This window comes from Crinia signifera, chromosome 2 (assembly GCF_055691185.1).
Source record: "Crinia signifera chromosome 2, ASM5569118v1, whole genome shotgun sequence".
NCBI classification, from domain to species: Eukaryota; Metazoa; Chordata; class Amphibia; order Anura; family Myobatrachidae; genus Crinia; species Crinia signifera.
Window position 1 is genome coordinate 22,696,037 of NC_139218.1, and position 13,647 is coordinate 22,709,683.

Consider the following 13,647-nt stretch of genomic DNA (forward strand, 5'->3'; position numbering starts at 1 on the left):
CACGTTAACATACAGCACCTGCCAGGACTGCCTCCGCAGCCTGACAGACGCACTCGGGAGATGATGATGTCATCATCTCGCGAGCATTTGTCACAAACCTGGCTATTCTTGTATCCTGTCAGATATCTTCACTTTAGTCTGCAGCATTTCTGAGGTTCCCTAGCCTTGCTCCATACAGATTGCAGTAATGCAGCTAAGCTTCAGTGAGAGACTGTGTACTGCTGCTGCATTACTGATTGGACACCTGTGATCAGCTATTAACCATTCAGTTGTCTGAAGCTGCTGGCTCTCCTATTAAGCCCAGTTGACTTCATACTGAGTTGTTCCTGGTTTTGCAGCTACCATCTGGCCAGTTAACCAATCCATGCAAGGCAAGGGGGTTAAATATCCTGCTCAAGGAACAAGAAATTGCCTTGAGCAATGTCGCTGACCACCCCTGTTGCCTGGCACCCTGCTCTGTAACTTTGTTACCACCTGCTACAATTCCTGGATTCTGCTTCCCATATCCAGTCTCCTAACTGCCATTTTACCACAGCCGCTATCCGGTCATCTGCTGTCTGGCAGCTGCAGCCACCATCTGCTCCACTGGGCCCAGCCCAGCCACAGTACCCGCTAAACCACTCCACTGGGCCCAGCCCAGCCACAGTACCTGCTAGACCACTCCACTGGGTCCAGCCCAGCCACAGTACCTGCTACCTGCCTTACTGGGTCCAACCCAGCCACAGTACCTACTAGACCACTCCACTGGGTCCAGTCCAGCCACAGTACCTGCTACCTGCCTTACTGGGTCCAACCCAGCCACAGTACCTACTAGACCACTCCACTGGGTCCAGTCCAGCCACAGTACCTGCTACCTGCCTTACTGGGTTCAGCCCAGCCACAGTACCTGCTATCCCGCTACCATAGCTGTTTGTGGGTTGTCCAGCTCCATCAGGATCCCAGATGCTATTATCAAATCATCCACCACCTGGTTCCCCGCCACTACAAACATATCATCCACTATCCAGATTATTTCACTATTAATGCATTATCTTCAACCCAGTTACTTTAGTTAGTTCCAGTGTCCCTGGATTCCATTACGTTGCCAAGTTGGCTATCCTCAGTTTCCTTAAGTTAATTCCATAGTCCTTGGATCCTGTTATGTTGCCAAGTCGGCCATCTTGAGTTATTGTTATTTTGGCATCCCTGGAATATAGTATCAGTCTGGGTTCACAGAATTGAGTACCTTAGAGACTTTCCAGCATCATTGGTCTCCTGATCCTGTCTGGTGTCCCCAGAGTAAAGTGCCTCCAGTTCCATTCTGGTATTTCCAGATCCTGTCAGCTTTGCTGTAAGTCTGATCCAATTCTCAGTCATTGTAGCCAACACAGCCCACCACGGTTACGACTGAGTGCTCAAACCCTTATTCGTGCCCGTATTACCCTGCAAGTCCGCCGGCGCCGCCTGCTACCTCCTGCTGAGGTGTCATCATGCGTTTTTCATTTGTTGGCTGCCTGCACGTGTACAGTACACGTGTATCCAGACTCCCAGCATGCCCTGCCTGCTGCCTCCGCCCCTCCGCTCTGACTGCTGCTAGTTGCGGGACGGACTGAAACCGCGCTGCTGCTGGTGGACCTGACACATGCTGGCATGTAAAACTACCAGTGCCAGTGGGTGAGTGAAATGTGGACTTCCTCCCTGCCATCTGCCCCCTCCCCCCCCCCCCCCCCCCGGCCTGCCAGCGCTGGCCACCCCTCCAGCCTTCCTGCACTGCCCACTCACCCCTCCGGCCTGCCAGCGCTGCCCACCCCTCCACTCCGGCCTGCCAGCACTGCCTGCCCACAGCCCACCCCTCTGGCCTGCCAGCGCTACCCACGCCTCCGACCCTGCCAGTGTCAGTGCTGCCCACCCCAGGCAAGCTAGCTCCCCCCCCCCCCGGCCTGCAAGCTGCCCCCCCGGCCTGCCACCTGCCCTTCGGCGCGCGCATTAGTATTATAGGAGGCATCTCCAGGAATTGAAGAAGAGTGAGGTGGCAACCCTAATATATATATATATATATATATATATATATATATATATATATATATATATATATATATACACGCAGCCTGGTAGATGTCTGGCACTCCCCGCTTACTGGTGATTCTGAGGGCCCGGGTGCCTTCCCCTGTGGCAATGCAGCCACCAATATAGCTTCCAAAATACAGGCGTCACTCCGGGGCTTGTGTATCAAACAAAAGTGAAGTTTACGTGCAACAACAATGTGAAAGTACTGGCATTGTATCACTTTTCCCTAGTGTGGCCTCCTCCGCTGCCAGGACGGACGGGTCACTTCCGGGAGATCCCGGAAGTTGTCAGCAGGAGTCCCAGACGGAGTAGGACGCTACATGGCGGGTCCCCTATATGTAAGTTCATTTTTTCATTTCACATTGTTGTTGCACGTTTGATTGTCTTCTGGTCCTGACGAAGGGTTAATTCCCGAAACGGCGTAGACCGTATAGAAGCTAATAAACTTCACTTTTGTTTGATACACAAGCCCCGGAGTGACGCCTGTATTTTGGAAGATATATATATATATATATATATATTACTGTGGTTCTATATGTACTTCATTACCAGCTCTTTGATGTGAGAGCTACGGTAAAGAGTGTGCTGGGCTGCTCAGTGTCTCTGAGTCCTTATGCACTGGCTTGTTAAGCTATTGTGCAATGTGCATACACTGTAATGGTAGAAGCTTCACAAAGTTATACCTGCTACACACTGCCATGTATTCCTGTGTCGCTGTGTTTGTGTGGGAAGGTTCTCTCTCCAACATGGTGAGAAAGTTAACCTGCAGGTTTTGCAGTGATAAATTTACTCCTGCTTCCTCATCACAAGTAAATTGTCAGCCATGCATGTCGTCCCGTCTCAGGGGGGTGTCCACTTAGTGGGGGGCAGCAGGCAGACTCCCAGGAGTCAGTTCGGCCCAGCCATATTAATCAAGGCTGGAGAAGGTGTCCACACATCATCAGTTGATCCTTACCTGTTCCTCCTTAGGGAAAAACAAACAATGATGGAGACTGAGTATGTAATTATTCTAATCCTCAGCACCATCCTGACCAACAACCGGTGTGTGTGTGTGTGCGTGTGTGTGTTATTCTGATACACTGAGGATCACAGTTTGCTCCTAACAAAGGTACTTAGTGATGCACAGAAGGAGTAGATGCCATTAATGCATGCAACTCTGCTATGGCGGTGTCGGTCGCAGGACCCTCTGGCTGTGCCAGTGGGTCGCTGGTAATGACTCCAAGCGCAGTACCTCCCCTTCACAGGGGAAAGGTTGTTTGGGAGCAATAGATGATCTGATCTCTAAAGATTGGCAGGGAAGTTTCCCTTTAGCTCCACCTGCACCTTGACGTCCCTTCTCATCAATCCTTTGGGCTGCTAATCCCGCCTCAAGGCCAGGGGTAGATTTGTTTCGTATAGGGGCTCCCGTGGTAAGACCTCCTCCTCTGCAGCGCACTGCCAGTGCAGCAGCTGCCAAACCCTCCACATGAATGCCTGGCCCCTCCGGGAGTCCCCTCACAGTGGGAGCTCATCTGGTGCTACATTGGGACTACCAGCATTGCCCGCAGATCAGATGATCTTGCAACAGGAAATTCACAAGCAGGTTTAGTCATGAGGTAGAAATTCCAGTCCCTCCTCAGGGACTAGGTCGGGGTTATTACTCACACCTATTCATGGTTTTGAAGCCGTTTATTAGTGTAAACAATAAAGTTTAGAATGGAGTCCCAGCAGGCCGTAATTACGGCTCTGGAAGAGGGAGAGTTTTTGGTTTCCTGGATGTGAAGGACACCTTCGGTCTGTCGACCGCCCCGCACATATTCACCAAGGTGATGGCGGAGATGATGATTCTTCTCAGGAAGAAAGGGATCTGTGTCATTCCATATCTAGACCATCTGCTATTGAAAGGTGAGCAGAGGCCTTGCAACAGGCCTTACTGGTGTCCATGCGGACCCTCTTGGACCACGGTTAGTTATTGACCGAAGTCCTCCCTGATACCATCCCAGAGACTCCTCTTTCTGGGAATGGTTTTGGACACTGTTCAAATGAAAGTGTTTCTTCCAAGGGACAAGATATCTTTCATTCAGTTGCTCATTGTGGACCTACTGGCACGACGTCAGGTTTCCGTGCATCAATGAATCAGGTTGCTTGGGAAGATAATGGCCTCTTTCGAGGCACTCCAATTCAGGAGAGTTCATTCCAGGATATTCCAAATCGATCTTCTGAGCAAATGGTCCGGCTCTCATCTTCATATACATCGGAAGATTGTGTTATCGTCCCAGACCAGACTGTCGCTACAATGGTGGCTCCACACTCCCAACCTGCTGGCAGGCTGGAGATTTGGTATCCAGGATTGGATTATGGTCACCACGCACCCAGCCTTCTGGGTTGGGGGGCTGTGATGAAAGGAAGGTCCTTTCAAGGGAAGTGGACCTTCTGGGAAACAAAGCCCCACATCAACAATCTGGAGTTGATAGCAGTGCATTATGCACTACTGGAAGCAGCCCCTCTCTGGGTCGGTCATGCGATTCGCATACAATCAGACAACGCAACGACAGTGGTGTTTCTAAACCGACAGGGAGGTACCAAGAGCAGGTCCTGTATGCGGGAGGCAACAAGGATCTTGTCCTGGGCAGAAGGGAATGTTCAGGCCCTCTCAGCCATTTTCATTCCCGGGGTGGACAACTGGGAGGCGGCCTTCCTTCGTCACGATGACCTTGACCCGGGGGAATGGTGTCTAAAACACCAAGTATTTGATGCTCTGGTGGCTCGGTGGGGGACCCCACAGGTAGACCTAATTGCATCCAGGCACAACTGGAAGGTGGCCAAGTATTACTCGAGAACGAGAGACCCTCAGACGGAGGCAGTGGATGCTCTATCGGTAACGTGGTTATTCAACCTGGTCTTCATCTTTCCGCCAATCCCGTTAGTGGCTCGGGTTCTTAAAAAAGATCAGAAGGGACGGAGTCGAGGCCATTCTAGAGGCCCCGGATTGGCCAAGAAGAAGTTGGTATGCCAAGTGGACGACACGTGGCATCTCCCTCTGCAAAGAGACCTGTTCAGGCAAGGTCTGTGCATCTTCCAGGCCTTAGAGCAACTTTGTTTAATGGTGGGGAGATGGAGCGGCAGATCCTAGCAGAAAAAGGCTTTCATGCTTTCAAGCCAGGAAGCCTGTTACTGCATTGCATTACCATCACATTTGAAGGAAATATGTGGAATGGTATGAAAACTTGAAGTTTTCTCCGGCTGAATTTAAACTAGAAAGATTCCTCAGATTCTTACAGTCTGGTTTGGATTTAGGCCTACGATTGGGTTCATTAAAGGTCCAGGTTTTGACCTTGTCCTTTTCAGAAGAATCTGGCTAATATTCCTGGAGTACAGACATTCCTTCAAGGTGTTTTGCATAACAGCCATTTGTGACTCCCACTCCACCGTAAGCATTAGACATCGTCCTGTCGTTTTACAGTCCTCTTGATTTGAACCTTTGGATGAGGTAGACTTGAATTACCTCGCTTGGAAGATGGTGGTCTTCTTAGCCTTAGCCTCTGCTAGGCAGGTCTCTGAACTAGGGGCGTTAGCCTGTAAGAGCTTGTATTTGATCTTCCATGAGGAAAGGGCGGAGTTGCGTACCAACCCGCGTTTTCTCCCTAAAGTGAGGTCTGCATTCCATTTGAACCAGCCTATTGTGGTTCCGGCTGTTGGACCTCAATCTCTGGATATGGTTAGAGCTCTCCGAGTGTACGTCCGGAGAACGACCAGAGTCCGTAAGACAGACTAGTTGTTCTATATGATGCTCAAAAGAAAGGACGTCCAGCTTCAAAGCAGTTTATTGTACGATGTATCTGTGCAATGATAAAACAGGCTTATGTTGTGGTGAAACTTCCAAAGCCTTCTGGGGTGAAAGCCCATTCCACTCGTTCAGTGGGGACCTCCTGGTCGGCTGCACGAGGAGTCTCGGGCCTACAATTATGTAGTGCCGCTACATGGTCGCATCAACATACATTTGTAAAATTCTACAAGTTTGACGCCCTGGCCAGGGATGATACTCAGTTTGGGCAGGCAGTGCTGCGGCAGTCTCCGCACATTCCCACCCATTCTGGTGTCTTTGGTATGTCCCCATCATCATGAACGATTCCCTGTATCCCTTATGAATGGAAGAGAAAATTGGATTTTAAACCTTTTCTCTGAGTCCATATGGGATACCGGGCACCCGCTTCTGTGCGGAGTTCTTCTGTTGTTCTCACTAGTGTGAGCTGTTGGGTCACTTAGGTGACCTCCTGTTACTTTCGTGTCACTCAGGTGACCAAAGGTGTCATTTTTGTCACTACGGTGACTGTCGGTAAATCTGTTGTCACTTCGGTGACCAACTGTACTTAATGTCACTAAGGTGACTGTTTATTCAACTGTTGTCATTATCAGGGCTGTGGATTCGGTAGATAAATGGTCCGACTCCGACCCCGACTCCGACTCCTCATACGGCTGACCCCGACTCCTCGACTCCAACTCCTCTGTATTAATATGCGAATGTATTTGATACATTCCTTGAAGGAAAGAAAGGCAACATACATATTATTACTACAGAAATTAGAGGCTGGGAAGCCAACAGTCTACTGTATTGAACAGTTTAAGAAAAGGACAAACACAATGTATGTCCGCTGGTTTGCTTGCTCGTCACCGTTCAATTCACGGACACAAGGAACGATTTCTTTACCGAATCGTTACTGGCGACGAAAAATGGTGCCTGTACATCAATATGAACCAGCGTAAGGAATGGCTTAGCCAAGGTAAACAAACGACCACGCGCATGAAACAAGATCTTCATCCGCGTAAAAAGATGTTGTGCGTATGGTGGGAGAGCTTGGTTGAATGAATTTTTCAAGGTATTGAAAACCTTATTGAACGTTGGAAATAAGTTGCAAACTACAAGGGAAAATACATTTATAAGTATTGGTGCTCCGAATTGTGCGTTGCGTGCCATATAGTGAAGTACATGAAAAGCATGCTTTTTCATGGTCACTTAACGTGTTCGTTTTGCGGTTACATGAGGCACTGCATGCATTGGTCTTTATTCTTACAGTAGAGAAGTCATTAATTATAATTTTCGGAGTCGGAGTTGGAGTCGGTGCATTGTTTGCCGACTCCGACCCCACGTACTCGAAATTTGCTCTGACTTTTCTATTAACTGGCTGGTGGGAGGGGAAGCAGAGGGGAGGAGCTAGTACACCCAGTGTAAAGTTTTTTTGTATGTGCCTGTCTCTTGCGGATACTCTCTTTTCCACATCGTCATGAACGATTCCATATGGACTCCGAGAAAAGGATTTACTGCTAGGTATTAAAATCCTATTTATTAAACACTGTCAGTAAGGTGGCAGTTAGGGGCTGATTGGTTGGTACTGTATCACTCTCAAAGACTTCTTATTTCACATCCTGTTACTTGATGTACATTTGATGACTGTCAGTATGGCCCAACATCGATGGTGTGAGGGAGTGCGCCTAACGCGCTGCTTTTTGGGCCAATATCAAAAGCCTTTATCAAAGCATGTATGAGACCATTGTGTAGTGTGTTAATAAAATCTTAAGACACCGTTGCACTTCCGTTACGTATCTCTGTCCTCCGATGGCGTCTTATCGTGTTTTCTTTTAAATTTGTGAGCATGTATTTTAAAGGGGAAAATGTACTGTGGATACGTTATTGGGACATTTGGACTGAATTTATTATTGCATGTGAAACCCGTCTAAGTACCAAGACTTGTGTTATACTGGTTCCTGCTTTCTTTCAGTCTAAACCTGAAGTCATACAGGAAGCCATGAACTGGGTGCAGGCCACTAGAGACGAAAGTGTCTACAAGAAGCTGGAGTCACAGGATGATCATCGCCGTAATAAGGTTCTACAGACCTTCTTTAAAGAGTGTAAGTACGGGAACCCCATTCCATTCAGGGTGGACGTATATGCTGTACACAGGTACCTCTGTAGCGGGCACGTACAAACTATGGCCCTCCAGCTGTTGTGAAACTACAAGTCCCATCATGCCTTGCCACAGTTTTGGCATGCTGGGTTGTGTAGTTTCACAACAGCTGGAGCGCCGCCGTTTGGACGTGCCTGCTCTATAGGTTTGGTTCGGAGTCCGATGCCCATACGGCTGCCTGTTTCCTATGCTAATGAGAGATTCCACCATGATCTGCAGATGATCTGCGGTTCTGCATGTAAAATCCCATTCTGCCCACCATGCGCTGACTTCTAGTATTTGGGCTTACGCTCACCCCATGCAAAATATTTGCCTGGCTCGGGTGTTTTATTTCCACCCGCACACGATGAATAAGCAAGAAACTTGGCTTACACGCCCAAAACTCTCCACAGAATGCAACCGTTCTGTTCGCGTGGTTCATCTGACTCAGAATCAGACCCAGTGTGCCTGGCCATGCCCATACTGAGGCCTTCTCCTTTATTTCCCCCGATCTACAGGTTCTTTTTATCTGAACAGGATGGGAGAGGATTGCCTGACGCTGGTGGAGCAGGACAAACTGTCTGTGTGTTTTACGTGTGAAGAGGTACGGAGATATTACCAAGGCTTTCATTAAACATTTCCCTCAGCCAACAACCAAAGAAGACATGATAATGTCTATTTCTAATCTTTCTGCTGCCGTATTGTAGAACTACAGCAGTTATGCCAGTCAGCTGGTCTTAGGGTTACCTACTTGACAATGAAGGGAGGAGTGACTGACTACTGGATACTCATCATGGTCTGTGCATTGGGGATAATATAAATTCTGTACAGTCCTCCACTGAGGACTTGCCACTGGTGGCTCTATTCTGAGTAGGAACATGGTGGTGTATTCGATCAATGTATTAGCAGTAAGGGGCCTATTTATTACTAGTAAGCCCACTCGATGCAAAAGCTTCGAAATCTAGTCTGCTACCTTCTGTGTTTGTGCATGTGTTAGAGATGTGTAGTTTCACTCTCTGCCAGCAGATGGCAGTGTTTTGGAGACTCACGGACACTAGACATATATAGATGATCCCATGGTGAGCACATTTTTTGGAACAATTTTCCCCAGAGATTAGCATTTGCAGAACCTTCTGCAATTTATTAAAGTCTTCATGCTGGCGAATGCCTCAACCGAACTACAAATTATGTGACTGGCCATCCTAGGGGAACCCCTAAATCACTCTTTCTGACCATGGTACGAGTGCGTATCCGGTTGACTCGTTCGAGCAAGAGTGATTGTTGATCTAGACACCGCTATACCAGAACCGTACGGGTGTAGAGCGTAATTCTTTCCATGCTGGTAGGCTGTATTCTCAGGAATGTTGTGATTTAGCCCACATTATGAGGTAAATTTACTAAAGCTTCTTGAAATGAAAAGGGTGGTTGCTATGGGCAACATCAAACTCAACTAGGCAACGTTATCAGTTGTCATGTCACTTTGGCTTCATGTTGCGGCCTCCATGAAGCAACCTCACCCTTCCTCCCTCCATACATATATACACTGCTAGCCTTGGAAGAAGGAACCCTGCCCAGAAGGAGCGTGACAGAGGGTGCCCAGGATCCACCATTGCTTCAGAAAAAAATGATTTTTACAGGTAATAAATATCCCCATTTTTCGGGCAGCTTAACGTGGATACTGGGATTATAGGATGTCTCTTACGGACAGGAACACTACAAGCTGCACTCAAGACCCCACGCCCAAAAGCAGAAGCTACTGAGACGGAGATGTAGAAACTATAACATTTAATGAAAGTATTCACAGAAGACCGAGTAGCGGCCCTGCAAAGCTGGTCCAACCGACAGAGCGGAATGAGCCCTTACTGAAGCCCGGATCCTACCTCCCAGCCAACAGATAGGCCTACCGAACAACAACACATAACCAACAAGTTAGTATCTGCTTAGGAGCAGCCCATCCCTGTTTGACTCTTTTATTTGTACTTTATGATATTTACAGTCTTACAAAATGTGTCTGTCCTGCGAACATTAATGTGCAGGGCACATAGTTTCCAGAGATTCCGCAGCATCCGGAGAACCTGCAGGCAAAAAGCCGGCATGATAATTGGTTCATAGGGAATCACGAGACCTTGGGAAAATAGTCAGGTCTAGTGCGCAGAGCACCACCAGGAACGGGGATGGATGAGAGAGCGCACCCAAATCAGAGACTCTACAAGCCAAAGCAGTAGCCAATAGAAAAATCGTATTTCAGGTACGCCAGTGGATATCAAAGGAGCTTTCTGAAGAACAAGATGAGAAATACCATGGATGTACTGGAGGTGTAACGGGAATATGAAGAAGTAACATCCCCTGTAAGAAAGTATAGTGGAAGAGTGGACCACCCTATGCTGCAACTTTGGGGGGTGATTAAAATGGATGTGACTAAGGGGGTTATTCTAGTTCATTCTTTCTGACAAATTCCTTCGTAGATGGACAAAACCATGTGCACTGCGGGTGGGGCAGATATAACTTGTGCAGAGAGAATTAGATTTGGGTGAGTTATTTGGTTTCTGTGCAGGGTAAATACTGGCTGCTTTATTTTACACTGCAATATAGATCTCACTTTGAAGTAAAACCCCACCCAGATCGATTTCTCTCTGCACAAGTTACATCTGCCCCACCTGCAGTGCACATGGTTTTGCCCATCTAAGAAGGAATTTGTCAGAAAGAATGAACTAGAATAAGGGCCTAAGTCCTGTTTCAACAAATGCAGAATCTTTGGGAGAAGATGAATCTGGGGAAAAAAGGTACATTTTCTGAAAGGGCCATGGAGCCGAGAGCACGTCCACCAGGCAAGCCGCTACATCAATGTTTTTGATCCATACTATGGGAGTTTGTGGTTGTGGCAGGAGGGCCATTAGATCTGCTTGAGGCTGACTCCAGCGAATTGTCAGGAGGTAAAACACCTTAGGGTGAAGCGATCATTCTCCAGAATGGACATCCTGCTGACTGAGGATGTCTGCTAACTAGTTTTGGACCCCTGGAATGTAAACTGACAACAGGGCTGGCATTAACTCCTCGGCTCATTGACCTCTTGCATGTGGCCCAGCTTTTGGTGCCGACCTTATTTTTTATGTATGTGACGGCCGTTGCGTTGTCTGTCTGCTTGACCGAAGGCAACCCTGCTTGACAGAGGGCACCGTAAATTGTGCATAGTTCTAGGTCATTGATGGGGAGACATGCTTCCTGGGCTGACAAACAACCCTGAAAAGACTGATTCTCCACCATTACTCGCCATCCTCTGAGTTTGGCATCTGTGGTAAGAAGTACCCTGTCATGGCTTTAAATTAAATGGCCTTTGGTCAGGTGTGATAATTGTAGCCACCGTAGAAGTGAGAGATGCACTTCTTCTAGTTGACAGTGTGAGAAGTTGAGTTGGGGCTTATTTATATATTTGCAAATTTATGTAACGAAGATCTCTGAATTCTATTATTATGTAGTATGTAAATCTGGTTACTGATATCATTCTGTGTGCTGGGGGAAACCATGTATTTCTCTTACAAAGACCTAAAGATTCTTCCTCTTGTTAGTAAGAGGGCACTGGTGTCCAATAATGCCCCAAAGTGAAGCATGTCCCTGGATGGAGTCAGACTGGATTTTCACCAGTTTGAGCCAGCCGTGGTTGTGAATCCAATGTACTGTTGGATGTAGATGATCCACAAGCAATTTCTATGATGGAGCCATTAGAAGGTATGCTATGGAAGAATCCTTACACCCTGAAGGCAAAGGTGAGATGCCACCACCTCTGTAAACACTATTGGTGCTGTGGAACGGTCTAAAGGTAGACCCTGAAATTGGTAGTATTTTGCCTGTACAGCGAGACACAGATGAAGCCGCTGACGAGGAGAGGCGGGGAAACGCGTCATCAATCTACTGCCTGTCGCACTACCACTGGAGCCTGGGAGACAGAAGCCGGAGCTGGGAGTCCTTGAGAAGGCTGCACCATCGGTAAGACCAGCAGCCAGGGACCCGCTCCAGGAGTGCAATAGTCACCCAAAGTGGATTACAAATTTATAGTCCCTAGAAAACGGAACTTAAGTATAAGCAATTTTTATACATACAGCACTGCACTAATGAGCTGCTTCAAAAGGCAATTTATGTGGCCATACTAACAAAGGACCTAACCTATTGTGTGTTTCTAAAATCCAACTGGGCGCATTATTGGAGGTCTCGCCAGCGAATATACTAAGTTGTGTTTGCTGTAGTACATAAATTAGATCTTTTATCTTTATTATCTTTATTATTCGATATTTAGTCATTATATAATTTTATTTGATTGTATACAAAGTGTATGAAATTGTCTCACCGGCCGGTGGTATTGCTGAAATCAATTTTTTATTGTGAAAAATAAATAATTTAAAATGTATTCAGATACTTGTGTTACAGTCCATTAGCGCCGTTTACATCTTGTGGTTGTCTTCTGGTTTATACTTAAGGGTTGAGTATCCCTTATAAACGGCAGCTGGTACTGTAACTGGTGACCTGCGCTTGGTTAAACTACATTTTCTTGAGACACAGAAAACACTGATCATTTCGAATTCAGATGTGCAGGTAGCGTCCTAAATATCTAAGGAAGCCATAAAGTCTCCTGGTTCCAAAGCCTGCATAATGGAACAAAGGGACTCCATCCTGAACTTGTGAACCCAAAGAAACTGATTGAACCTTTTCAGGTTGAATATAGGGCGAAAGGAACCATTGGGTTTCCGAACCAAGAACAGTCTAGAGTAAAATCCTGTTCTCGTCTGAGGCAGTGGGACCAGAATAATTACTGCTGCTCCTAGAAGGGTAGCAATGGAAGACAGCAGCTTGGTAGCCATTTTGATGTCTGTAGGCAGACAGGTGGAAAAAACTGAACAGGCAGTCTGTCCAAAAAGGTAAGGGCGTATACATGAGATGCTGGACACATATGAGCCAGAAACTGACTTTAGCCAATCTTCTGCGAAGTGAAGAAGACGACTGGTCACCCTGGAACAACCATGGGGTGGACTGCTTGGAGGCCTGACTGTGACCAGTCAAGTTTCCTGGATTTTAAGGGTTTAGGGGAAAGTGATTTGGCCAAAAAGAACATTCCTTGAAAAGGAAAAAGCTTCTTTTTGATTCAGTGTCTGCCCTCCATGCCGCTACCTAGGAAGGAATAACTTTGAAGATGCCAATTCCAGGGACATTTCACTGAAATATCTGCCTGCTTCCCTGATGTTACCAAAGAGGGCTAGCAGGTCAGAGTGTCAAACTCTCATTTGAAGGCCCTTCTGCCAGGTAATTGGCCCAGCTGCCTATTGCCATTAAGACCCAAATTTGTGAACATTGACCTTTAAAAACTATTGAAGTTTTTTGTCAGTATTAAGGTTGACAGTCATTTAGTCGCCACACCAAACAGGTTGAAACAGACAAAGGACAGTATTCAATGAGAATTTTCTCCTTGCATGGCGAGAGGTTTTTTTCTCTCGCCATGCACTCGCTGTGTTTTTACGGAGATTCTCCATGTTTGGAGATTCTCCGTCACGGGTCTTTAGACACTATTCAATGTCGCAGGGGCTCATTGCCCCTGGCGGCGAATCTTAACCCCTGCAGCAGACGAGCGTCCGCTGCAGGGAGCCTTAGGACGGTGGCAGGCAGGGAGATGTAAGTCTCCCTGCCTGCCCCA

General features: G+C 47.3%; 1 protein-coding gene across 1 annotated transcript in view; it reads left to right on the forward strand.

The window, feature by feature from the left end:
* Window positions 1–13,647, forward strand: part of LOC146058692 (E3 ubiquitin-protein ligase TTC3-like) — a 74,004-nt gene that overhangs the window by 43,903 nt on the left and 16,454 nt on the right. The window contains exons 7-8 of the mRNA XM_083170952.1: window positions 7,803–7,932; window positions 8,486–8,571. Of these exons, the coding sequence (XP_083027078.1) occupies window positions 7,803–7,932; window positions 8,486–8,571 (216 nt within the window). The remainder of the gene's footprint in view (window positions 1–7,802; window positions 7,933–8,485; window positions 8,572–13,647) is intronic.